Source organism: Spermophilus citellus, assembly GCF_964194105.1.
Source record: "Spermophilus citellus genome assembly, chromosome: 6".
In the NCBI taxonomy this organism is placed as follows: Eukaryota; Metazoa; Chordata; class Mammalia; order Rodentia; family Sciuridae; genus Spermophilus; species Spermophilus citellus.
The window spans coordinates 21134197-21159863 of record NC_138187.1 but is presented as its reverse complement, the minus strand read 5'-3'; the positions used below and the strand labels follow the sequence as shown (position 1 = coordinate 21159863).

The 25667-nt window shown below is 49.7% G+C and overlaps 2 protein-coding genes and 1 long non-coding RNA gene across 8 annotated transcripts; 2 read left to right on the top strand and 1 right to left on the bottom strand.

Annotated features, from left to right (window-relative positions):
• Positions 1-2056: 2056 nt before the first annotated feature.
• Positions 2057-17965, bottom strand: LOC308650983. Of its 2 annotated transcripts, XR_014022456.1 has the most exons (9): positions 17815-17965; positions 13317-13426; positions 13112-13186; positions 8165-8217; positions 7945-8072; positions 5604-5769; positions 4980-5054; positions 3138-3203; positions 2057-2263 (listed from the first exon to the last, which is right to left on the bottom strand). It is a non-coding gene; the product is annotated as an uncharacterized lncRNA (long non-coding RNA). The 2 variants fall into 2 exon arrangements; XR_014022457.1 differs by lacking the exons at positions 2057-2263; positions 3138-3203; positions 4980-5054; ... (1 more) ...; positions 7945-8072; positions 8165-8217 and adding an exon at positions 11664-11799 and having other exon boundaries at positions 17815-17959.
• LOC308650981 (uncharacterized protein) lies at positions 11790-18724 on the top strand. 3 transcript variants are annotated; one of them, XM_081297593.1, is made up of 6 exons: positions 11790-11970; positions 12211-12246; positions 12759-12902; positions 13155-13304; positions 17977-18474; positions 18641-18724. In XM_081297593.1, the coding sequence occupies exons 2-5, from the start codon at positions 12241-12243 to the stop codon at positions 18088-18090; spliced, it is 414 nt and encodes a 137-aa protein (XP_081153719.1). In that variant the 5' UTR covers positions 11790-11970; positions 12211-12240; the 3' UTR covers positions 18091-18474; positions 18641-18724. The 3 variants fall into 3 exon arrangements, with proteins under 3 accessions (XP_081153719.1, XP_081153721.1, XP_081153720.1); XM_081297595.1 differs by lacking the exon at positions 12759-12902; XM_081297594.1 differs by lacking the exon at positions 12759-12902 and having other exon boundaries at positions 11790-12246.
• ALDOA (aldolase, fructose-bisphosphate A) lies at positions 18699-24571 on the top strand. Of its 3 annotated transcripts, none has more exons than XM_081297587.1 (9): positions 18699-18723; positions 21513-21645; positions 21742-21953; positions 22805-22859; positions 22955-23115; positions 23458-23541; positions 23648-23822; positions 23986-24185; positions 24280-24571. In XM_081297587.1, exons 2-9 carry the CDS (start codon positions 21534-21536, stop codon positions 24373-24375), a joined length of 1095 nt encoding a protein of 364 aa, XP_081153713.1. In that variant the 5' UTR covers positions 18699-18723; positions 21513-21533; the 3' UTR covers positions 24376-24571. The 3 variants fall into 3 exon arrangements, with proteins under 3 accessions (XP_081153713.1, XP_081153711.1, XP_081153712.1); XM_081297585.1 differs by lacking the exon at positions 18699-18723 and adding an exon at positions 18850-19007; XM_081297586.1 differs by lacking the exon at positions 18699-18723 and adding an exon at positions 19993-20147.
• Positions 24572-25667: the final 1096 nt, after the last annotated feature.

Below are 25667 nucleotides of genomic sequence, written 5' to 3'. Positions count from 1 at the left end.
ATTTTGAACCAATGTTTGCTTAACCCCAGAGTCAAAAATGAGCAAAACTGCAAAAGGAACTCAGGAGGACACCAAAACTAAGGACCACAGACTTGGTCAAGGAACTGTGGTTTTACCTTGGATGAAGCAGATCAAAGCAAATAGAGACAAGGGTTTGTGCTTTTTGCGTGTGTGATTTTTTTTTCTGCCAGGCATTCACTTGGACACCCTAATGAATTCTGCCTTCTGCATACTCGCTGTCCTAACTATGGTTTGAAATAGCTCACGTTTTGTCAAATGGATCATAAATTTGCAGCTCGAGGGCTCAACAGATCCCACAGGCTTATTTATTTGTACTCAGGATTAAAGCTAGGGACCCTTTGCCATTGAGCTACATCCCCAGCTTTTTAAATTTTTTTTTTAAATTTTGCAACAGGATCTTGCTAAGTTGCTTAGGGCCTCACTAAGTTGCTGAGGTTGGCCTTGAACTTGCAATCCTCTTGCCTCAGTCTCCCCAGATGCTGGGATTACAGTACGTGCCACCATGTCAAGGCCACAAACATGTTGTTTCACCAATATGGTGTTGTCAGCAGAGTACAGAATTTTCTTAATTAAATTACTAATTTTTTGTCAATGTTCCAAAATTTGCAAATTTCACAGAAAAGCTCAACTTTGCCAGGCACGGTGGTGCATGCTGTCATCCCAGTGGCTTGGGAGGCTGAGACAGAGGATCGAGAGTTCAAAGCCAGCCTCAGCAAAAGCAAGGCACTAAGCAACTCAGTTGCTAAATAAAATACAAAATAGGGCTGGGGATAGGTCGCTCAGTGGTTGAGTGACCCTGAGCTTAATCCGAGGACCACCCACCCCTCCCCCCAAAAAAAGGAAAAAAAAAAGGAACGCTCAACTTCTAGCCTGGGGATATAGCTCAGTGATAAAGCACTTGCCTAAAATATTTGAGACCCTACATTTGATCCCTAGTAGCAAAAAAAAAAAAACAAAACTCAACCTCGTTTAAGAAAGAATCAGAACAGGTAACATAATGATTTGTGTTTTGTTTTGCAGTACATGGAGTGGAACCCAGCAGCACTTTACCACCAAGCTACATCTTCAGCCCTTTTATATTTTATTTTTTTAAATTTTGAGACAGGGTTTCAAAGTTGTCCAGGGTGGCATCAAACTTATGATCCTCCTGCCTCAGCCTCCCAAGTCACTGAGATTATAGGTACATCACATCACCCAGCCTCCAAAATGTCTTGCTGGAGTTGAGCACCCGCTATGCCCATTGGATGGAGTCCTCCAGCTCAGACATCTTTGTGTTATTTTCAGGAATTTGCAATCCCTCCTTGAGAGATGCTAATTCACATGACTCTCACCTAAACATCTCCATGAAGAAAGGAAAGGGAGTGTTATCATTATTAAACCCATTTTGAAGTGAGGAATTTGAAGCTCAGAGGCTAAAGGACTTGCAAAAGATTCCATAACCAGTGTTTTTTGGAACTGGCTTGAACTCAGGGGCACTCAACCACTGAGCCGCATCCCCAGCCCTATTCTGTATTTTATTTAGCAACTAAGTTGCTTAGTGCCTTGCGGTTGCTGAGGCTGGCTTTGAACTGGCTATCCTCCCGTCTCAGTTTCCCAAGCCACTGGGATTACAGGTGGGTGCCACAGTGGCCAGCCATAGCCAGTGTCTTTTGTTTTTGTTTTGGGGTACCAACCATTGAATTCAGGGGCACTTGAACACTGAGCCACATCCCCAGCCCTATTTTGTATTTTTATTTAGAGTCAGGCTCTCACTGAGTTGCTAAGCACCTCACTTTTTGCTGAGGCTGGTTTTGAATTTGCGATCCTCCTGCTTTAACCTCCAGAGCCGCTGGGATTATAGGTGAGCACCTCTGGGCCTGACTTATATCCAGTGTCTTTTTTTTGTGTGTGGTGCTGCAGATTGAACCCAGATCCTTGTGCATGTGAGGCAAGTACTCTACCAGCTGAGCTATATCCCCAACCCATGGCCCGTGTCTTTTGCCTCCTAACTCTGAGCTGCATCAGATCCCACATTCTCCTCCTGCTTCCACCACTACCTAGTCCTGAAATGAAGAGATCAGCTCCAGCAGCCCTGGCCCCCAGGAAAGATACTCTCACCCTGGTCTTCTTACTTGGATGCCACCAAAACAGCTTCTCTTGCCTCCATCTGCAGTTTGGTGTAGTTCTGCAGGCCCCAACGGAGGACAGCGAAGAATACTGGGAAGAAGACGCAGCCTAGTACAAAGAGCAGGGCCATACCTGTCTGAGGTAGAGAAGGGGAAAAGAAATGGTTGTGAGAACTCCTCAACCCTGCAGTGGTCCGTGAGATCCGCTCAGCTGCAGCCATTGAAAATCATTGCGTTTCTAACATCCTTCATCTGGGGTAATTGAACATCCTGGTGTTTGGTTTTGTTCTGTTTCATTTTGTTTAAATCTAGTATTATTTAATTCATTTTCCCTGCCATCCCTGAAGCTGACCTACACCTCCTAGTCCATCTCACACCTTAAAATGGCTTCTCTTTCTCCTCCACCGCAGTGATGTGCCTGCCCTTTCTTAACTCCACCCTGATCATCCTCCGTTCCTATGTCACCCTTGACTCCTCCGAGGGGCTCAGACTTCTCACAGGGTCTCACCTCTCAGCGACAAGGTGGGAGGACTGAGAGGGAGGTTGATGTTTCTCCTCAGCACCCAAAACTTGGGAAAAGGAAGGGAGGGGGTGTTCAAATTGTCAAAACACTTGAAATTTTAAAATAACATTTTAAAAAAAGAAAGCCAAAGTGTTTTTTACCCCATAAAAATGAAAAAAAGAAAAAGGAAACCCTGAAAACACGGATATTTACATAGATATTATTTTTGCCTGGCAAAGCCTCCCCTCCCACCCGCTCCGAGGAGGAGAGGAGTGGGGAAGGCGCAGGAGGGACGCAGGTGGCCGGGGCCTGCCATCCTCCATCCCTGGAGTGCTTCTGAAGGGACCTTCTCAGGCTACAAGGAAGATGTCAAACTGCAAGGGCACGAGGCTGCTCAGCCGAGGCAGTTGGAGCGACAGGAGCATCACCCTCCCATTGGCCAACCTCTTGACCCGGGTGCCCTATCGTTTATTTCTGCTGGGGCGGAAGTGGGCAGGGCGTTCTAGCACCTTGTGTAGAATTAGCCAATTAGAGTTCGTTGACGACTTGATGGACAGCGCATTTCAGAGGCGGAGCTGGAAGAAAAGGAATAGGAAGAAGAGGGAGAATAAGAAAGGTCGGTTATTGCTTTAAAAGATAGTAGAGAAGCTCATTGCCGCTTCTCATGTCTCTAATCCCAGCAGCTCTGGAGGCTGAGGCAGGAAGATCTGAAATTCAAGGACAGCCTCAGCAATTTAGTGAGGCTCTAAGCAATTTAGTGAGACCATGTCTCAAAATCAAAGAAAGCAAAAAAAAAAAAAAAAAAAAAAAAAAAACAGCCTAGAGATGTGGCTCAGTGGTTGAACGTCCCTGGGTCCAGATTGTGGTGGTGGTGGGGGGAAGGTGTGGGGCAGTAGAGAAACTGGCCCTGGAGCACCTCAGCGACAAGGGAGGCTGAGACAGGAGAATTGCAAGTTCAGCCTGGCAATTTAGGGAGACCTTGTCTCAAAAGAAAAAAAAGGACTGGGATGTAGTTCAGTGGCAGAGCACTCCTCAGTATCGCAGGTAAGTGAATACAAAAATTAAAAATGCTAAGGAAATTGTGGCTCTTCATTCCCTGAATGATGGTGAGCAGAACCTCTGTGGGTCTCGGTATCTTCCTCTGTGAGATTGAGATCATAATGATGACAGCTAATTATATTGCATTTACTGTGGGCCAGACTCTGATCTGAGTGCTTAAAAACATGAAATCATTTCTTCCAAATAACCTTGTGGGTAGGGATTATTATTGTATCTACTTTACAGTTGGGAAAACAGTGGTACAGAAAGGCTTGGTACCTACCCCAAAGTTACAGTCAGGAAGGGAATGAGGTACAGTATTTCTTTCAACCATATTTTCTGAATCTGTTGGTCTCTATAATGTTAAGCAGATATAGGAAACTCAAAAACTCATTATCCTAAAAGAATTAAAGGGTTTTTGTTTGTTTTGCTGCTGGGGATTGAACTTATATTATGAGAGTTGTTTTTTTTTTTTTTTTTTTAAGGAGGAAAAAGATACTCCTGAATACAATTTAAACATTTTAATTCATATTTTTAGAATTTATGTCTGTTAACAGTTCTTGCTACTTTTTTAATACTTATTTTTTGGTTGTAACTGGACATAATATCTTTGTTTTACTTATTTATTTTTTATGTGGCGCTGAGGTTCGAACCCAGGGCCCCCCACGTGCTAGGTGAGCGCTCTGCCTCTGAGCCACAATCCCAGCCCCCAGTTCTTGCTACTTAACTACTCAACCTCCACCATGGGCCTCTGAAGATTAAAGATTAAACCAAGAACAAGGTAAAGTTATTTAAGATGAGACCTCTGATTGCCTAACCAGTGATCAGTGTCCAGTCTCACTTTTTTCCTTTTGAATGTGTCCATTTAAAAACTACATTTCCCAGCTACTCTTGCAGTTACATGCCTGGTCAATGTGATGTAAACTGAAGTCATTATAAATGGGAGTGAGAGAAAAGTTCTTTTGTGTGTGTGTGTGTGTGTGTGTGTGTGTGTGTGTGCGCGCGCGCGCACACGCATGGGAGTGGGGGTGGGGTGGGGGTGGGGGTGGGTGGGTATTAGGGATTAAACCCAGGGTGCTCTCCCACTGATCTACATCCTCAGCCCTTTTTATTTTGAATAGGGTTTTGCTAAATTGCTAAGGCTGGCCTCTAATTTGTGATCCTCCTCCCTTAGCCTCTGGAGTTTCTAAGATTACAGGTGTGATCATTGTGCCCAGTGAAATCTCCTTTTTAAAAAGGCAGCACAGCTCACAAAGAAAGGAATCCAGATGGACTTTAAAGGTTAGGACAAGAGCCCAGTGGGTGGTGCACACCTGTGGTTCCAGCTAGTCAGAAGGCTGGGCAGGAGTTGGATCTCAGGAGTTCTAACCAACACAGTGAGATGATGTCTAAAAACAGAGAAAGGAAGGAAGGGAGGAAATGGGAGAGGAAAAGAAAGAGGAAAGAGAAAAGAAAGAAAGAAAAAAAAAGATTTCCAGAGATACTTTCTCTTTCATGACTCAGCCCATACACACTGAAAGATAACACTGAGTTGGGATTTGAAACCAGGCCAACCCATCTCTGGAGTCTGCCCTCCTCTGTGCAGGTTCATTGTGAGGATTAAATAGAGATAATGTACATAAATGACTTCCCACAGCATTCAGTTACTATCATTGCGAGCACCCAGAAGGCTGTGTGCTATAATCTCTCTACCCTCTCATTCTGCCTTCCCTACCACCTTCCAAACCATGCTCCCATTTTACTGCTGAGAAAACTGAGGCTGGGAGAGCTAGGCGACTTGTCCTAGGTGGCACAGTCAATGGCAGAGCTATGACTGCTGCCTCCCAGGTTGGGAGGGGAGGGCAGGTGGAGGAAAGCCCAGGCAGAGGCAGGAGTAAGTGGGCCAGCCCCCCTCAGGTGCTAAGGGGTACTGGTGTTGCCCTGGATGTGTGGCTTACCCTGGAAAGCAGCGTGAGGGAGGGCTGAGAGCTCTGGGGCCATGAGCCGGGAAAGGTCAGGTCCGCGTTTCACTGGATTCGGGCTCCCCTGCAGTTCTTTCTCCTGTCGTCAATATCTTCTTGTTTCAAGCCAGACAGTCCGAGGCTGCGCAGGCTTGCCTGGGAACTAAAGGGTGAGGGGAAACAGTGGTCTGCCTGTTCGCCTATTTATTTATTTTTTCTTTTCTGGGGATTGAACCCAGGGACGCTCTACTTCTGAGCTTCATCTCCAACCCTTTTCTTTATTTAAAATTTTAATCTTATTTTAAAATTATTTTTTAGATGTTGATGGACCTTTATTTTATGCATTTATTTATATGCAGTGCTGAGAATCAAACCCAGGGCCTCACACATGCTAGGCAAATGCTCTACCACTGATCCACTGATCTTTCAGCCCCAGGTACTATTTTTTTTCTTTTTTCTTTTTTCTTTTTTTTTTTTTTTTTTTTGTGTGTGTGTGTGTGGTGCTGGGGATTGAACCCAGGGCCTTGTGCATGTGAGGCAAGCAGTCTACCAACAGCCCGATTTTAATCTTATTTATTCATTTATTATTATTATTAGGTACTGGGAATTGAACCCAGGGGTGCTTAACCACTGAGCACATCCTTAGTCCCTTTTATTTTTATTTGAAACAGGGTCTCACTAAGTTGCTTAGGGCCTCACTAAGTTGTTCAGACTGGCCTTGAACTTGAGTTCCTCCTGCCTCAGCCTCCTGAGCCACTGGATTTCAGGCATGTACCACTGCATCTGGGAGAAAGAGTGGTTTAGAGTAATGGCTTTCAACTTTTTTAAAGTGACTCCCCCCCCCCCCCAGAATTACCTTTTATTTTATGAACTGAACTGAAAGCAAACTTTACCACTACTACTATTATTATTATTATTATTATTATTATTATTATTATTATTAGTTCTGGGGATCAAATCCAGGGCCTTGAGTATGCTAAGATATGCTCTACCGCTGAGAGTGGAAAATTCCCTCCACCTGGGGAACTTTCTCTCAGTACTGCCTGGTCCTTATGTGCAGCCTTTTGTGTGGTTCCCCCAAATGCTGGTCATGATTTCATAGCCCACTAGTGGGTCACAACCCATGTAGGTCAGCCTTGGGTTGACAGCAGTGTTTCTCAACTTTTTTTTCCCCCCATTACTGCTCTTTTAAGAAAACTTGAATGTGTGTGTGTGTGTGTGTGTGTGTGTGTGTGTGTGTGTGTATTTTTTCCTCCTAATTGCTGCCCATTGTGATTTTTTTTTTTTTATTGTTTTAGGCACTGAGGATTGAGCCCAGTTCTTCACACATGCAAGGGGAGCACTCTACCACTGAGTCACATTCCCAGCCCCCATCATGAAATTTTAATAACACAGATGTACTGTACATCTATTTATGTATATCTGTGCTTCATATGTTAAAGAGTAAGAATTTTTTGCCCCAAGAACAATTTTTAAGGGGTACTAGGGACTGAACACAGGGGCACTTTATCATTGAGCCACATCCTCAGCCCTTCTTGTTTTGAGACAGGATCTCACTAAGTTACATAGGGCCTTACTAGTTGCTGAGGCTAGCCTGAACTTGGGATCCTCCTACCTCAGCCTCCTGAGTTGCTGGGATTACAGGCATGCACCATGGTGCCTGACCCAAGAACCAGTTTGTGCCCTCTGAGGGGCAATGTACCCCAGTTGAGAATTCAGGAGCAACAACACACTGACAAACATTTTGAGTCCCCCTTACACACACTATCCCAATCTCCAATGAGATGTTTCCATTTTTCAAATGCATAAGTCGAGACTCAAAGGTATTTTTATTCATTATTGAAATGACTGATCATGAGACTGGGAATCGAAAACTTACCAATGTCCTCGCTTAGCTTCTTATCTTCTCCAAACCTTTGTTCCCTGATGTGCAAAATGATGGAATGGATTCAAAGAAGTGTTTCCCAAACCTCAGTTAATGGTTTTGTTTTGGTTTTTGTACTATTTGACCTAATAATAGCAAATAATTATACAACATTGACAGATGCCAGGCACCAATCTAAGCCCTTTACATATATTATCTAATAATAATAATATATTATCTAATCATAATAACTTTAGAAATACCTTCCCTGTACAGATGAACAAATTGAGGCACAGAGAGGCTATGTGACTTGCCCAAGGTCACACAAGTAGTAGTTAGTGGCAGAGACAGGACTTGAACCTAGTAATCTGAATTCTTGGGTTCCCACTTTTAACCATGTACTCTAAAAGGATACTTTTTTTTTAAATTGGGGTGGAACCCCACAGGTACTTTACTTCCAAGATACACACCCACCTTTTCTTATTTTATTTGAGACAGGGTCTCACTAGGTTGTCCTGGCTGGCCTTGAACTTCCGATTCTCTTCCCAGGGCTTCTCTGGGTGCTGGAGATCACAGGGGTGCATCACTGTCACCGGGTCTAACTAAAAGGAAAGTTTTTAATCACGATAAGAAATAGAACGCTTGTAAATAGACAAGTAACATATATACATATATAAATTGGACAGGCCATAACCTTCTATCCAGAAGATGTCCCCACTGCACATTCTGAGCTGGAGGCTGCTGTCTCTTGGTTAAAAGAAAGAGAAAAAGATAAGCACAGATAGAAAGGTGTTAAGAGGCCCTGGCAGCAGAAGGAGACTTTCTCCTGGAGCCATCTTAGAAGTGTTGAAAGGGAAGTGGATGCCGAACTGTTTGTACCACCTAAAATAAACCAAGATGGGATGCACTGTGCACACTGCACCTTGTCGGGTGTTCTAGAAGTGTGTGGGCTCCCCTGTGAAGAAAGGGAGATGGTACCAGCCAGTCCTGGCCTGGGAGTGCAGCCAGAAAGCTTTTGGCCACCACTGCATGTAAAGGGGCAGTGTAGGGTGGCACTGCCCTCTCCCCGCTCCCCCCAGCTCCCCACATCAGTCTCTCCCCCCATCCTGTCCTGGCAGACCTGCCACCGGTTTACCTGGGTCCCTGTTGCTTCAAGCTGCTGTGCTCACCCTCTTTACCTGGGCACAGCGGGCCTCTGCCTGCGGGCGCGCAGCTGTGATATCATCACAGCCTGTGAATAAGTAAACAATAAGCAGTCAGAGTGGCCTGTTCCCCACCTGACACCAAGAGAAGGCCCAATTCCCCCCACTCGTGCTCTGGGGAGAGTCTTGGCCCGGGTGCCTGGGTATTTATTATTTAGTACTTTTGTTTGTACCTGTCCCAGGTGAGGTACAATTCCAAGTGATTCCAGTCCAAAAAAAGCACAACAGAGGAGAAGGAGACAGACAGCAAGGGCCCAAGTCCCCATATGTTGGCCATGATCTTGGCCAAGTTGCAGTGCCTTTCTGAGCCCCTGTTGTGTATATACACAAAGTCCCATTGCCTGGACCTGGATCCTGGTTCTGCCCTCTCACTAGCCAAGAGTCCTTATATAAGTGACTCACCTTCTTTGAGTCCCTTGGGCTTCTTATCTATAAATGGGGACAATAACAGAGCTGCTACAAAGGGCTGCCGAGATGATTAAGTGAGAAGACATGCATAAAGCATAGTTCCTAGGTATCCATTGTGATCTCCATTAATTGTTTTGTTGTTGTTTTGCAGTTCTAGGGATCAAACCCAGGGCCTTGCTCTTATTAGGCAAGTACTCTACCACTGAGCTCTCTTGATATTTTTTAATGGTCTCTTGTCCCATGCTAGGTACTTTACAAACCCTTTCTCTAGCCATCACAAATTCTGCCAGCTTCTTGCGGAAGTCCCCACTTTCCAGGTGAGGAAGACTGAGGTCAGTGAGGTCAGTTGATCTGCCTGAGGTCACACAGGCACAATGTCAGAACTAGATTTCCAATAGCCAGATCTTGCTTGATTCTAAAGTGTCTGTTTTCCCAAGTGGGCCTCATTCTTTCCCATCTATAAAGTGGAAATAATGGCTGCTGTCACCCAGGTCTACAGGGAGGATTAAATAAGATAAGGTCTGCAGAGAGGCCTCTATTGAAGCTGGCTCAGCTCTTTGGTCCTCCAGGGTAATTACCGAGGCACAGGCCTTTCATATTTATAATCAGGAGGCTGGTGAGCTTAATCTCTAGGAGACAATGCTGCCTGCTAGCCATAGGAGGAGTCTGAAGGGTTAGATCAAAATCAGATCTGCGGGTGCTCTTCCCAGGCCCAGGCCCAAGTCTGAACAGGCTTCTTTCATCTCTGGCCTTCTCTGTGGCCAGTCTCCCACCTGGCCCAGGATCATCCAGAGCATGTCTCCCTTCCCTAAGGGCAGCACAAAAAACCTGTGATACTATCCAACATCCCCAGTTTTAACCTTCAGGGAGAGGGACACTGATGTTTATCCAGCTATTGTGAAGTCAGTTTCTCACTGCCTCCCACAAATAGTATGATGTGGGTAGAAGTGGGGCTTTGGCAGAGTGGGGTGCATACGTCACCCCTCCCACTAGCCTGCCTGGCAACAAGGCCTGGTGCACTGTCCACCTTCCTGCATAATGTATGAGCCAACAGTAGGAACAGAACACCATTAGTAGTGAGTCTGACCACTGCAGACCATGGCTGTGTCCAGAACCCTCGCCAAAGCTGACGTGTCTGTTGGCTCCGGCTGAAGAGAGGGTGGGGATATGTATCACCAGAGGCCTTTCCTGTGGCCAAGGTGGGAACTGGCCTCATCCTGATCCTCGGGGACTCTATCAAGTAAGAAGACAGCCCCGAGAAGGCAATCAGACCCTGCCTTCCAATCAACAATGGTGACATGGGGAGAGTCCTGTTTTCTGGGCTCAACCCCCCCAGGGGTCTAGGGTGGCAGAGGGAGTGGTTGGGAACCCCCTTGGTGTGGTTGAAGGTAGGAGGGGCAATTTGGAAGCCAGGGACGCAGTGCCTGGCAATTTCTGTGGCTGCCTGATGGCACAGGAAACCCCCTGGGACAGCAGCTGTGACCAGGAGGTACATCAGGGTGAAGAGCAAAAGGGGGAATGGTGTGGCATTGCAATTGGGGAGAAACACCAGGCTGCAGCATGGAGTAGGAAGTTGGGGTCTCCATGGGAGGTGCGCTTATGTGTGTGCAATCAAAGGCCAGGAGTGAGAGGGGGATCCTTGAGGGCCTTGCCAGCCAGGGCAGCACTGGCACCTGGATGACAGCACCAACACTTCTTCCTTCATGGGCAGAGTTGGATTCGGGTCATTCATAGAATCAGTGAGTATTAATTACTGTGGGATCCCCGAGGCTAGGCCAAGTGCTTGAGCTACAGAGATGAATCAGACTAGGCCCCAGCCCACAGTCTACCTGGAAAGCCAGACACTGAAGTGGAGAAGTCAAATACCTCAAGGTGATGCTTGACTAGCAGCGCCTAACTAGGGCTGTGGGAACTCAGAGCCCAAAGTATCCAACTCTGCCTGAGGTTGGCAGCAAGAACCCACTGAGGCACAACTGAGCACAGGCTTGAAGTTTGTCATGAGGAAATTTAGGGAAGGGTGTGATAGGCAAAGGGAACAGCATCTGCAAAGCTGCAGAGCTGTAAGACCCTGAGCACTAACTCAGGAACCTTCAACAGATCTTATGTGGAGCTTTAAAAGAACGGACTGGGCATCAAATCTGATTTGTTTTACACATATTATCTGATTCCCCTCCTGCAGTAGAATGCCAGCAACGTGAAGACAGGAAATTGGCCTCATTGTCAGAGCTCCAGGACCCACAGTGGTGGCTTTATCCTGGATCTAGTAGGAAGCCTTTGGAAGATTGAAAGCAGAAAAGGAACAAGATCTGATGTGTGTGGTAGGAAATAACTTTGACAATGATGTGAATGCTGAAAAAAAATAGGTGTAAGAATGGAGAAATGAGGTCAGGTTGGTAAAATATTGATAATTCCACGCAATTAACAAGTAGTTTTGATTTGCACAATATTCCTGTGAATCAGGTGGCTCCCCTTTTTGTAGATGAGGAAATAGACTCAGTCTCATTAACTTGGGCCAAGTCACACAGCAAATTGGTTCAGTAGCCCAGGGTTTCAGTCCTTCCTTTGCAGCACCCAGAATCCAGGGCGGCACCTCCAACGGCCAGCGCCTGAAGGAGATCCGACCTAGGCAGGTGACAGTTCGCTATTCCGGTTCAGTTCCAGCGGGAAAGCCCAAAGGATGGCGGTTCAGAACCCTTGGCCGAAAATCAGGCGGGAAAAGCTAGGCGGGAAGAGGGTGTTTGAGTCTCGGCGGCCGCCGTAGGCGCGGCACTCTGGTCCCTATGGCAACAGCAAGAAGCAACGCAAGGTCCCGGGCGGTGCTGGCGCCACGGCGGATTGGACCCAGCGCGGGCGCGGAATCTGTGAACTGCCGGCGGCTCCGAGGGTGCAGGTGATGGGGATGCGTGGACCGAGGGAGCCCGGGTGTGGGACCGCGGAGGGGCGTGACCTGGGCCCGGCTGGGGCCTGGGAGGAAGGCGCCGCCCCTGCATCCCAGGACCACCCACCACGGTCCAGACCAGAGCCGTTAGTGGGCCTCAGTTTCCCCACACGGGAAATGGGAGGAGGAGAGGGCGCCCGGGCCAGCGGCCCCTCTCAGCCTCTGAGCCCAGGACCTTCTTTTTCTCTGCAGCTCCTGGAGTGACTAGCGCAGCCCTGCCCCATGGACGTGAGTCCAGGCCCCTTCCCTACCCTGCTGCGGCCCCCTCCGCGCCTCAGCTCCCCTTGACTTTGCTTGCCTCCAGCTAGGGCTGGGGAAGGAGCTTTTTACCCAGCCCTTCCAGCTTAGGACAAGAGCTGGGAGAAAAACAGGGTCCTGGATGGACTAACAGCTGGAGGGCACATTTCCGGTGTTCCCAGCAAGATAAAGAGTCTACCAAGTCATCAGGGAGAGAGGGTGAAGTGGTGGCAGTGGGGTTAGAGATGGGGTCTGTTTGGAGAAGCGAACTGAAGAGAAGAGTTTTGAAGTCCTGGGAGATTCTAGAAGTATTGGATGGCGGTGAAATGGGGACGACAGGGGAAAAGGCAGGTTTGGGGGACAAGATGGTGAGTCAAGGGGTCATCCAATTGACTCTTTCTCCCTGATCTAGTGGTTGCTCCTCCCCCAGCCACCCCTGTGTCCTCCTGTGTTCCTGCTGCCCCCCCCACCTCCTTGTCACCCCCCTTCCTCTGCTTGTCCAGGCCTCCTCTAGCCCATGGGATCCAACCCAGGCTTCTGCCAGCAGCCCTCCCCTGCTGCTGCCCATTCCTGCCATCGTCTTCATTGCTGTGGGCATCTACTTGTTGCTGCTGGGCCTAGTGCTGCTGACTAGGCACTTCCTGCTGGTGAGGGGGCCGTGGGGAATAAAGGGTGGGTTCTGGAAAACGGGATGCCAGTCAATCTGCCCCTCATCTCAGACTTTTACTATGAGGCACCTTCACCCTATAGTCCCTGCGTGGATCCTTTTCGTGGGACCAGGAGTCCCTCCTCCCTGTCCCCAGGCCATCCTTATCTCGCCCCCTCCCTAAAGGGAGTTTCAGCCATCCCTACCTACCTGCTCTGCTGCTCGCAGGATCCTGAGCCCTCCCATCTCCTAGGCCCAGGGCTGCTGCGCAGACTGCAGCTCCCCCTGCAGGAAGAAAGGTGCCTTACAAGACTGTTGCTGGACCTGTGCAGAAGCCTGTGACTTCCCTCTGCCCAGCCCTGGCCGCTACCTGGATGCCTGCTGCCCCCAACCCAGCGAAGCTGTGAGTTCTCACCCTGCCCCGCAGAGCTCTGATCTAGGGATGATCTGTGCCTTTATTGTCTCTGTTCAATCACATTTGTTACTGAGCACCAACTCTAGTTGAGGCACGGTTCAGGTATTGAGCTATATGAAGACAACATAACAACACATCAGGTCCTGTCTAACGATGACGGCTACCTGCGGAAAATAGGGCAACCGGCAACCGCCAGGGAAAGGTGATCTGTGCAACATGCACAGCACGTAATCAACACTTCTGAAAATGGTAGTTAAAAGGAAAATAGCTAAACCAGGCACAGTGGCACATGCCTGTAATCCCAGCAACTCAGGAGGTTGAGGAAGGTGGATTGTAAGTTTGAGGCCAGCCTCAAGAACTTAGCGAGATCCATCTCAAAAAGTTTTTTAGAAGGGTCTGGGAACTCAGTGGTAGAGCACTCATGGGGACTGAAAAAAACAAAAAAAGGAAAAATAGCTCACAGAGCACCTGAGAGTCATTGAGTGAATATTATATCCCAGAGAACACCACTTTATTGGCATTATTATTTTTCCTAGAAACCCTGAGATCTAGGTATTTATTTCACTTTTAACTTTTAATTGATACATACTAGTTATGTGAATTGGGTGTTTATTTATTTATTTATTGTAGAGGGATTGAACCAAGGGGTTCTTAACCACTGAACCATGTCCCCAACCCTTTTTTATACTATATTTTGAGACAGGGTCTCATTGAGTTGCTTAGGGCCTTGCTAAGTTACTGAGGGTGGCTTTGAACTTGTGGTCCTCCTGCCTCAGCCTCCCAAGCCAATGGGATTACAGGCATGTGCCGCCATACCTGGCTAGTTGGGTATTTTAAAAAACTTATATATATGTTTACAAAATATTTCAAAAAGCATTACAAAAAGTATTATTTACGAAGCACACATGTAAAACCACAAGATATAAATCACTTTATAAACCAATTCTCAAATCCAAAGTGGCTACATTTTGTGTATGTCCCTCATATGCTAATATCCAGTACTATTACTGCTGCACCTTACTATTATTTGGCAAAAATGGAGTCACACCATATAGACCATATCACCACAACTGCTACCTGTCCTTTAAACTTGACATGATACCTTGGCCACCTCTCCATGCCTGAACATGTAGGTGGATAAGTATTATTATGCCCTTTCTGCAGGGGCGTAAACTGGCTTGGGAAAGTTTAATGGCTTTTCAGTGTTACCCAGCGAAGCCTTGCTTAGAAAATTGTTCCACAGTCCTAGCAGCGGCAGAATCCTCAGGGGAGAAGCCTGGCTCACCGAAGACAAGCCATTTTTACATTTGTGGGTTTAAAGATGTTTAGTGATCGACCACCTTTCTAGACAGTGATATTTTGAGCTCAGAGAATTAGACAGCAAAGCTTCTGCCCTTGGAGCGGTGACCTCCCTAGGAGGAAGTGGGGGATAAAAGAACAAGCCCCAGCAAAGTCAAAACTTGGGCTGACTGGGCTTGCTGCAAATTCCTGGCAGATGTTTTGAGTTTCAAAATAAACTGTGGGACAAGGAGCTCTCCTCTTTCAAATAATCTGCTTCTGATTCCCCAGGGATAGCCAGGAGTAGGGCCCCAGCATTACTGATGAGAGGGAAAGGGGAAGAAAAAAGACGACCTTGGGTTCTCTCTAGAAACTCCTATCTTACAGGAGATGCCCAATTACAAAGTGAGTTGTGGCCCCCTGTCCTGGGGACACAGTCCCCTTGCCTGTCTGTATGCATGAGGTAAACTGACAGGGAAGCATCTCTTCCTTAGGAGAGAGGGTGGGGTGAGATGTACTGTAAAAAAGGATTGGGTCCCCCCACCTGCCAATTCAAGGCTATAGGATTGGCAAGGCTCCAGACCTGGAGACTGTAGGGCCTGAACCTCTCCGGCTTCTGCTGGAACTGGGCAGGAAGGGATGTAGAGAGCCAAGGGCAGGCAGGGTCATTCTGTCCTTGAGCTCTTTCCTCAAAGTACACTGCAGTCCCTGTGTTCGCTAGTTTCCTTATAGTAACAATGACAGTCACAAAGGTGACAGAGCTCTGCCTGTATTACAGTTGTGGACATTTAAGCTCACAGAGGCTTAAGTGACTTGCCTGAGGTCACACAACTGGGCCAGCCAGACCACAAACCCAGGGCTCTTTTCCTTTCTCAGGAAAAAACCTGCCTGCCATGTTGCTTTCACTGGCAAATGGTGAGGATCTCATCCTTTCATTTAAAAATTCATCAAAATATTTATGAAGTCACTGTTGAGGCTTTGTGCTGAACCCCAGGGGCTCAGCAGAAACAACACAGACAAGGTCCTGGCCCTCCCAGGGCTTACATGGACAGAGAGAAATAGGCAATTACCGTAGAATGTAAGGAGGGTATGATATCGTAGGTTGATTGACAGCCATGTGTGTGATCAGAAGCAGGTGGGGGAGTTAAAGGGAAAGCCACTCACTCAGTAGGTGTGGGGTGGGACTGTAGTTTGTGACCGACCTTCTAATGAGTTCTCACATGATTTTGATTCACACCAGTGTTGAGAATTACTGTTAAGGGGAACTGGAACTACAGTGGTGAGAATGCTCCTATCAGGTATAGGCTCAGTGCTTCCCACTGACTCTCCAAGTGACCCTGTGAAGCAGGTGCTGTGTTGATTTTAGAGATGGAGAAACTGAGGTTCAGAACATGAATTAGCCAAGCTGAGATTGAAGCCTGGGCCTTTCTGAATTTCGAGCCTGAGCTGTAATCTGTAAAATGATGACTGGTCCTCACGAAGACCAAGGGAAATTCCAAAGTGAAGGAGCCTAGTTCTAGAAATGCAAGGGTTAATAGTCTTGTGGAGTCCTTGTTTAATGTACTTAAACAGCAGATTCCTTCCAGAAGCCACATGGCTGCTTGTGAGAGTCATGAAACCCATTAGCCAGTTATTAATGACTGGATCTAAACCCTTCAGTGCACAGAGCCAAGAAATGCTTTTAATACCCTGTTTCTGAGGTAAGGGCAGTATAGTTGCTCTCAGCCACCAGCTCTGTGTACAGAATGATGGTGTGGTTCTCAAAACCCACAGAGCCAACTTCATCCCCAAACTGGGACTCCCCAGAGACACCCCCAAACCACACCCTCATCAAACACACAAAAACCATTTCTCCCTTCCACTGTGACACCTCTAGCCCTCTCCCTCTGTAGACATTAGCACAGCCCAATTCAGACCCCTCTGCCTGCTGTTGGCAAATACCCTCCCCTTGCTGGAACCCTAGTGACACTGATCTCACCAGTCATCTGACACCGCACCCCGAAACCTCAGCTGTTGAAAAGGTCATTCCCCTATTCCTGGCTTGGCCCAGTCTCTGATTGAACAGTGCAACTGTGACTGTTACTCCTCAAGGAGCCAATCTTCTGTCACACAGCCATCCTGGGTGTGTCCCACTCCAGCCATTTGGCCTGCCTCCAGTCCCTGCCTGGGGCAATTGCAGATCATCCTTGTCCCAGGCAGAGGAGCAGTAAGTGGAGGGGTCAGATCTCCCTATCTGTAAGGACATGATGTTCCTTTTCCCTGACCAACAGACCTTGTTTTCCTGGAGCTTAGAAGCCCTCTTATTTTTGCATAAAGAGGGAAAAATGAAGTGTTTAGATTCATCCATTCATTCAACATTTTTCTGCATATTGGACACCTGCCAAGTTCCCTACACTGGCCCAGTGGAGGACAGGAGAAAAACTGGCCTGCCTTTGTACCCCAGAATGAAGTTGACATGCCTAGTCCTGGGAGATAGTGGGGACTGGGGCATCGTAGGCCTAAAGACTAGCTGACCCTGGTCCATCCCAGCTTTACTGTTTCTCTTGGGCAGGTCACTCCCTTCTCTGAGCCTCTATTTCCATTTTATTAAGAGGCCCACTCTTCAGGACTGTGATAATTAAAAGATATAATCTTAAATTTAAAAAAATTGAAATTTTCATTTTTCAAAGAAAACTGGAAAGTTTTAAAAATCATTCATGACTGTAGTCTGTGCCCTACACAAAGTTGGGCTCAACAATGAATGACATCCTGCAGTTGGGTCTCATGCCAAGAAAGAAGTCCATATAACCACTGCAATTCTTTTCATGATGGACAGAAAAACATGCATGCTTTCTCTTCCTATCGCCTCTCAATTGCACAAGGCCATGAGGTTGTAGCAGAACCACCTTCACTGGGACACCTCAATTCTAGCATAGACTAAGGACCCACTGGTGCTCAGCCTCCTTATATAAGCAATGGGACGAAGGAGAGAACCCGTATGTAATGGCTCCAACTCCTGAGATGAAATGCTAGAACTGCCTCATTGCTGATTTCCCAGCAGCACAGGGAATAGCTTTGTTCTCAGGAATGGTGGATGGTACTTTATTTTGGCACTGGGGATTGAATTCAGGGATCTCGAAAAAAAGAGCCATATCCCCAGCCCTATTTTATATTTATTTAAAGACCAGTCTCACTGAGTTGCTTAGCAGCTCCCTTTAGCTGAGGCTGGCTTTGAACTCACAATTCTCCTGTCTCAGCCTCCCGATCTCTGGGATTACAGGGTGGATGGTACTCTCTATACCACTAGCAGTTGCAACTTCCACAGCCCCTCTGTTTCCTTCTCCCCTTGGAGGGAAACAGACTGTGGCTCTGGTCCTCCCTCACCACTCTCTCCTCTCCTTAGGGTTGGGCTCCTCAGTGCCCCCGCTGCTGCCCGCTCTGTGACTGTGCCTGTGCCTGCCAACTTCCTGATTGCCAGAGCCTCAACTGTCTCTGCTTTGAGATCAAGCTTCGATGAGGACCCAGGATCCCTGCCCTTTGGGGAGCAGCCAGCCCCCAGGGCCCACATGCTCTGCTCCCCTCAGGGCCCCCAAGACACTTTTTCTCCAGGCCATTGGAACCACAAATGGCTCACCACTCTGGCAACTGGAGGGCCGGGTTCCCTGTAAGGCAGGGCTCAGAGAGCCCTTGGGCAGCTGGACTGCAGCTCCTTTGGAGGGTGGGAGGGAGAGAGGCTGCCCCTCTTTCCCTCCCCAAGAAAACTATTGTATTTGATTTGGAGGATGTGGGGAGCATTGCTCACCACAGACTGCATGATGGGTGGGACTCAGCTGGCCTTGAGTGTCAGGATTTAGGGGTGCCCAACCACACCCTGTTCATGGACTCTTGGTTATTTTAGGAGGTGAGTATTTGCCTGCATCTGCTCTCCCTCTTTAAAAAAAAAAAAAAAAAAAAGGAGCCACCATGAGTCCCAGAGCCACGGGGAGGAGGGAATCAGAGAAGGAGGCATGGGAGGAGGCAGGGTGGCCACCCCATCTAACTGCCTGTACTCCTTTCCCTCCCCACAGACCTCGGGTCTAAGATTGATTTCTCTTGACAACCAAGAGCTTCAGTCTAGGTCTCCAAGGAAGAAATTTCCTCTGAAGTACCGGTGAGTGGGAGGGGACCCCTCCTCCCCCTAGGGCAGACCCAAGGCTTCCTCCTCCTTCCCCCACGGAGGGCCCCGCGCTGGCTTGAATGTCAGGGGCTTCAGGTTTCCCTAAATATAGGTCCTTTGCCGGGGATCCGTGGCGGCGAAAGGGCAAGGGTTCCCGAGAAGGTCGGGGACATTTGTGTGTGGGGGGAGGGCAGGAGCTGCCTTATAACCCAGTGTCCGCCTGGCTCACTCGCCGCCGACCACGCTCTGCCTGCGCCTCCCTTTCAGCCTCGCAGCAGGTGGGCAGCTAGCCGAACTCTGTGGGGTGGGGGTGGACCGAAGGGGTCAGAATGGGGGAAGGATTCGGGAAGCTCAGTAAATATCTGGGAGCGCAGAAATCGGAAATCTGTGGATCAGCGCGGGGGTGGATTTTGTATTGGAGAAGGAATTCAGGTTCAGGGACACTTGTTTAGGCCAAGTCCTAGCCGGTTAGTTCCGCACAGTCTGGTTTTCAAGTCTGCACTAGCAGCGGGCGGAAAGCGCATGTGCCAGAGCAGGCCAGGCTGGCCTTCCCGGCCCGGAGCCCGACTCTACGCTGACGCGGGAACCCCTTGCCAGGGCGGGACCCCACACCTAGGGGAAGGCCTCGCCACGGTTCTCTGCAAGCCCAGGCCGCTCTCTTCCGCTCCCAGTGCTTCCGTTCGCCGCCCTTCTCCCCGCCTCTCTTGCGCCTGAGTTAAGGACTGGGAGGGATCAGCTCCGCACCGAGCAGGACAGCCCACGGGCGAGGCAGGCAGACGCCCGACCTCTTGATTTGGTTATGATGTGACATGCGATGCAACCACGCTGTCCGGAAGCTGGGGCTGCCCTGGCGCGGGGATGGTACCTGGGAGGAGAGAAGCCAGCCTTCGTATCTTTTGATTCTTCTATCGCTTTTCCCCCACCTCCCCATCCCCATCTCATCCCGTGCCAAAATTCCGGCTGAGTCACGGCACTCCAGAGCGCGCCAGACTGAGTGGGGGGGAAGTACAAGGGAGGGGAGGGCCCTGGCGACCCGCGGGATGTGGCCCGAGTCACGTCCTGGGGGGATGGGGGAGGGATCGTATTCTCGCTGCCTTGTCCCCTCCCAAGAGCCGCCTCCTAGCTTCGCCTTTCTGGGCGGCCTTGCGCACTGTCCCTCGCCTGCAATTGGACGCCTCCAGTCCCCGGTAAAGGAAAAAACCCAGTGGAGGGCGGAGCGGTGTCTTTAAAAGACCAGAGTCGCCTCCTCCTGCCCGCCCCCTGCGCCGCCCCCTCGGGATCTGAATAGGCTTCGTTCCTCTCGGAACGCGCCGCAGAACCCGGTTCCGGTGACGACTGCAGCGTTCGCATCTCAGTCCACCCGCCAGCCCACCGCCCTCCGCCGCCGCACCCCACAAACCCGCCCCCTTCTGTGCCAGGTGAGCGCCCCTAGCCACGTGCGAGGGTCTGGAACCATGGAGAAGGATCCTGGGGCAGTGGCGGGTCGGGCGCCTTCGCGGAGCCCCCACCCGGGGATTGTGGCCAGTATCTTCCCACTACCACCCCACAGACTTGCTCTCCAGGCCGCTACTCCCCAACCCTCTCCAGCTCTAGCTCCCTCGGTCAGCTGCGCAACGCAGCAGCACCACGCTGAGTCATGGCGGGGGAGGAAGCAGGACGAGATGAAGGACCATTACCCCAATCCCTATCTTTGCAGGGACCCCCGGTACAAAGTCGTAGGGTCCCTTTGCCTCGATAGAGATCCCGAAAGGCAAAGAGGGGTGGACGCAGCTTATACTTGCCTCAGGATTTGCACAACTGGGTGGCGGGTGATTCCTGCCCCTGGAGACCCTGAGCCCCTGGTATTGGGGGAAAACCCCTCAGCTGGGCCTGATGACCCATTAACACTTTCCCTATCTTTCCTTGTGATCTTGATTCTAAGCCTGGAACAGCTGCAGCCGTGCAAACTGGAGCATTTTTCAGGGAAGGGGTGGGGCGCTTGCCTCCCCTCAACATTCTCTTTCCCTGTATGAGCAGTGAGCACGGGCGAACCTTACCCTTCCCTCCACCTCCGACTGGGCTTGCTGGGCTGCCCTTTCCTGGGCTTTCGATTGCCTCCTACTTTTTTCCCTAACACCCTCCCCTCACCCTGGGGGGAGAAGCCTGACCTTGGGATGTCCTTGAAGCCTTGGAGCCTGGGCCAGCCCGGGGATCTTGGGCGGATTGGAAGGAACACCCTAATAGCAGTCAGGAGATCTGGGTTCTAATCTCAGACCTGCCCCCCCCCCCTCGTGGTGTGGCTGGATGTACAGATCTTTACCTTCTCTGGGACCTTTCACATGAGATTTGGGGCCCTCGGCCCTACTCATGACCTTTAAATTCTAAAATACTTCGGTTCGGTTTTGTTTCTAGGCAAGGTGACCCCATGGCAAGGCGCAAGCCAGAAGGGGCCAGCTTCAACATGACCCGCCTGTCCCTGGCTATGGCTTTTTCCTTTCCCCCAGTTGCCAGTGGGCAACCCCACTCTCAGCTGGGAAGCACCCAGCAACAAATTCAGGAGCAAACCCAGCAACAAACCCAGCAACAGACAGAGTTAGGAAAGGTACAGGAGGAGGCAGGCCTAGTATAGGGAAGTCGGGTGTAGGGGAGAGTTGGGGACAGGAAGTGCCCCAGGACCTGCCAGGGTGTGGGGCAGGGGAGGTAGGGATCGATTCCCCTGACTTCCAAGAAAGGGGCCTGTTTCACTGGGCGACCATGAGAAGTCCCAGCTAACTACTCTACCTCCATCTGTCTCCTTTACCCAGGAACCTGCTACCACCAGCACCATGCCCTACCAATACCCAGCACTGACCCCGGAGCAAAAGAAGGAGCTGTCTGAGATAGCTCGCCGCATTGTGGCTCCGGGCAAGGGCATCCTGGCAGCAGATGAGTCCACGGGTACGGTGCTGGCCCAAGACAAGAGTGGGAGGAGGGCCCAGGGTTGGAAGTGACAGGTCAATCTCTTTTATTCTCCCATGTGATGCTCCCTTCCAGGAAGCATTGCCAAGCGGCTGCAGTCCATTGGCACTGAGAACACCGAGGAGAATCGGCGCTTCTACCGCCAGCTGCTGCTGACTGCTGATGACCGTGTGAATCCCTGCATTGGGGGTGTCATCCTCTTCCATGAGACACTCTACCAGAAGGCGGATGATGGGCGTTCCTTCCCCCAAGTCATCAAATCCAAGGGTGGTGTTGTGGGCATCAAGGTGAGGGAGCAGGGCCTCAGGCTTTAAGTTTGGGAATGAATGTGAGGGAAAGGAATCCAGATTAATAGGACAGGGGATGAATATTGAGTTGGGGGTCTAAAGACTAGGGTGGAGCCTTGGTTACAGACTTTATGGTGTACTCGGATTTGTTTGTGTGTGTGTGGTGCTGGGGATCAAACCCATAGTTTCCTGCACGCTAGGCAGATACTATAGCCACAGTGGCATTCTTTTTTTTTTTTTTTTAATGTTTTTTTTTTTTTTAGTTGTACTGTTTATTTATTTTTTTTTAAAGAGAGAGTGAGAGAGGAGAAAGGGAATTTTTTTTTTAATATTTATTTTTTAGTTTTCGGCAGACACAATATCTTTGTTTGTATGTGGTGCTGAGGATCGAACCCGGGCCGCACGCATGCCAGGCGAGCGCGCTACCGCTTGAGCCACATCCCCAGCCCAAGTACTGTTTATTTTTATGTGGTGCTGAGAATCGAACCCAGGGCCTGCATGTGCTAGGCGAGTGCTCTACCGCTGAGCCACAACCCCAGCCCTGGCATTCTTAATCCTTATAATTCTAAAAGCAAGGCATTTTCCCACTTACAGGTGAAAAGCCAGAAGTTCAGGGAGGTAAAATCATTTGCTCGGCATTAGTGAGTGGTAGAGCCCAGGTGTCCTGACACCCAATCCAGTTAATATTCTTGTGGAAAAACATTCCAATGTATCACACCTTACCGGTCTGGGTGCTATAACTAAGTAAAAATATGGGCAAGCTTGGAGAGGTCAGTGAGAGATTAAGTGAGGTTGGGGTTGAGGGAGGAGGAAAAGATACTAGAGATCATTACCCTCATCCACCCCAACAGGTAGACAAGGGTGTGGTGCCCCTGGCGGGAACAAACGGCGAGACCACCACCCAAGGTGAGAACTGTTTGGATCTTTCCCCTGCCAGCCAGCGAGTGGAGATGCATCCCTCCCTCTCCCACCATATTCTGACTCCTTCGTTTTCTCTTCAGGGCTGGATGGGCTGTCTGAGCGCTGTGCCCAGTATAAGAAGGATGGAGCTGACTTTGCCAAGTGGCGCTGTGTGCTGAAGATTGGGGAACATACCCCCTCATCTCTTGCCATCATGGAAAATGCCAATGTTCTGGCCCGTTATGCCAGCATCTGCCAGCAGGTGGGACTGCAGGTCCCCAAAAGGCCACCTCCCACCTCATTTGGTCCCCGTATGGGCTAGCTTGCCCCCATCTGCCAGGATACCTACCTCCCCCAAAGTTGCTGTTCCCAATACGCACTGAACATGAGGCTGGGCCCTGGGAGGACATGCTGTAAGGCAGAGGGGCAGAATAGGGATTGCCTGGGTGGATCTGAGATGCCCGTCAGCAGTAATCCACTGAGGGCTTTGATGCCGTGCATTCCTATCATCATCAAGATAAGATCCTGGCCAATGGCTGTGAGGACCTGTGGGTGGGGTTCTAGGTGATGAGGCCTTGTGGCTACTCTGTCCCTCCCCTGACAGAATGGCATCGTGCCCATTGTGGAACCTGAGATCCTTCCTGATGGGGACCATGACTTAAAGCGCTGTCAGTATGTGACTGAGAAGGTAGGTTGCCTGTCTGCTCAGCTGGGATGGTGTGGTGGAATGGGCAGCAGAACCCAAACCTTGGGCTCACACCTTACCCGTCCACTTTGACTTTGCCCTCCTTTAGGTTCTGGCTGCTGTCTACAAGGCTCTGAGTGACCACCACATTTACCTGGAAGGCACCTTGCTGAAGCCCAACATGGTCACCCCAGGCCATGCCTGCACCCAGAAGTACTCCCATGAAGAGATTGCCATGGCAACTGTCACAGCACTGCGCCGCACAGTGCCCCCTGCCGTCCCCGGTGAGGCCTACCTCCCTTGTCTTGGCCTCCCGGAGGTAGATGAACTGTGCCTACAACCCTGGAGCCCAACTGGTCTGCTTTCCAGGGCAGTGTCTAAGGGCTTCTTCCTGTTTCCTGGGTCTCTGGCTAAAGCCCCACCCCTATTTTGGCCCTTGTTCTACAGGAATCACCTTTCTGTCTGGAGGGCAGAGTGAGGAGGAGGCATCTATCAATCTCAATGCCATCAACAAGTGTCCCCTCCTGAAGCCATGGGCTCTGACCTTCTCCTATGGCCGAGCCTTGCAGGCCTCTGCTCTGAAGGCCTGGGGTGGGAAGAAGGAGAACCTGAAGACCGCCCAGGAGGAGTACATCAAGCGAGCCCTGGTAAGGCAGGGGCAGATGGTGGCAGGGTGTGTCTGGGTGGATGGGAGGGACTCTGAGAAGAGACCTTCTCACACTGGCTCCTCTCCCCTCTTAGGCCAACAGCCTCGCCTGTCAAGGAAAGTACACCCCAAGTGGTCAGGCCGGGGCTGCAGCCAGCGAGTCCCTCTTCGTCTCTAACCATGCCTACTAAGCTGAGGCATTCTCAGGCTGTCCCCTCAACACTCCAGGCCCCTGCTCACACTCACTCTTCAAGAGGGGGCCACATGGGGCTCCAGGCTCTTTCCCATCACTCTTGCCTCCCTCGTGACTTTGGTGTGTGGTGTTTGTGTGCGCTAACTCCATCGCCCCTTCCAGCCCACTGCCAATAAACAACTATTTAAGGGGGAGTCTGTTGTTCGTGTCTTGTGGCATCTAAGGCAGGGTGGGCCAGGGGAGGTGGCTGAGCACAGAAGAGGAAAGAGCCCTAGTTTTGTGTTGATCTGTCCTGGGCAGGAAAAGGGTAGAAGGGGTGGGGTAGGGCCTTCCTCTGTTTTTTACTTACTCAGGGCTTTGAGAAAGGCTGAGAGCTTGTCAAATTTTCTTCTAGGCTCCATCCTGTCTAACTAGCAGTATATGATAAGGTTCAGAGTTGGGGACTACAGGTGTCACCACTTAAGTCTTATAAGGCTATAGTCTTGGACTCAAGGGTACAGAAGACCCCATGACAAAAGTAGCCACCACTATGAAAATGGGTGCTGATATTCCCAATTTATGCTTATCTTGCCCAAGATGCACTGTTGGACACATCTAATGTCCATCTCCTAATCAATGCTATCGAGCTCTATTTCCTTATTTTAACAGGAGATGGGTTTAGAAATAGCTTCTTAGGCCTCTCTGGACCACAGAATGCCTTGAAAAACCTGGAATCTCCCACATACCCATGCTTTGAGGATGCAAATACACACACAATGAACTACAGAGCTCAGATTCCAGGTTAAGAACTGAGCTGCTGCATTCCAAGAAGCCATAATGAGGGCCCCACATTCAGCCCCAGGCCGTGCTGTGAATCCTGTCCTATCACCCAGTCTTGGGTGTAGCAGAAACTAGACCAGTTCTAGCTGCTGCAGATCTTAGCCATAACTACGGAACTGAGTAGTCCTGCCACTTCACATATTTCTTGCAACCTCCTCACTCCCACCCTTTCCTGGTGCAGATCCTTTCCATTCCAAGCTTCCCTCAAGAAAAAAGTCTTGACCTTTCTGATCTCCCTGATCCTACAAAATTCCGACAGTGATCTACATAGCACTGACTGGATATCTACCATCTTCTAGGAATTTAAAAACTTAGTCCTTCCCTTCTGTCTGCTTATCTAAAACCAAACCAATCCTGGGCTGGAAGTGTTACCCAGTGGGAAAGCACTTGCCTAATGTGTATGTCCCTGGGTCTGATCCTCAGTACTCCCTGTCGTGTCGTTCCCCCCCCCCCCCCCCGCCAAAAAAAACA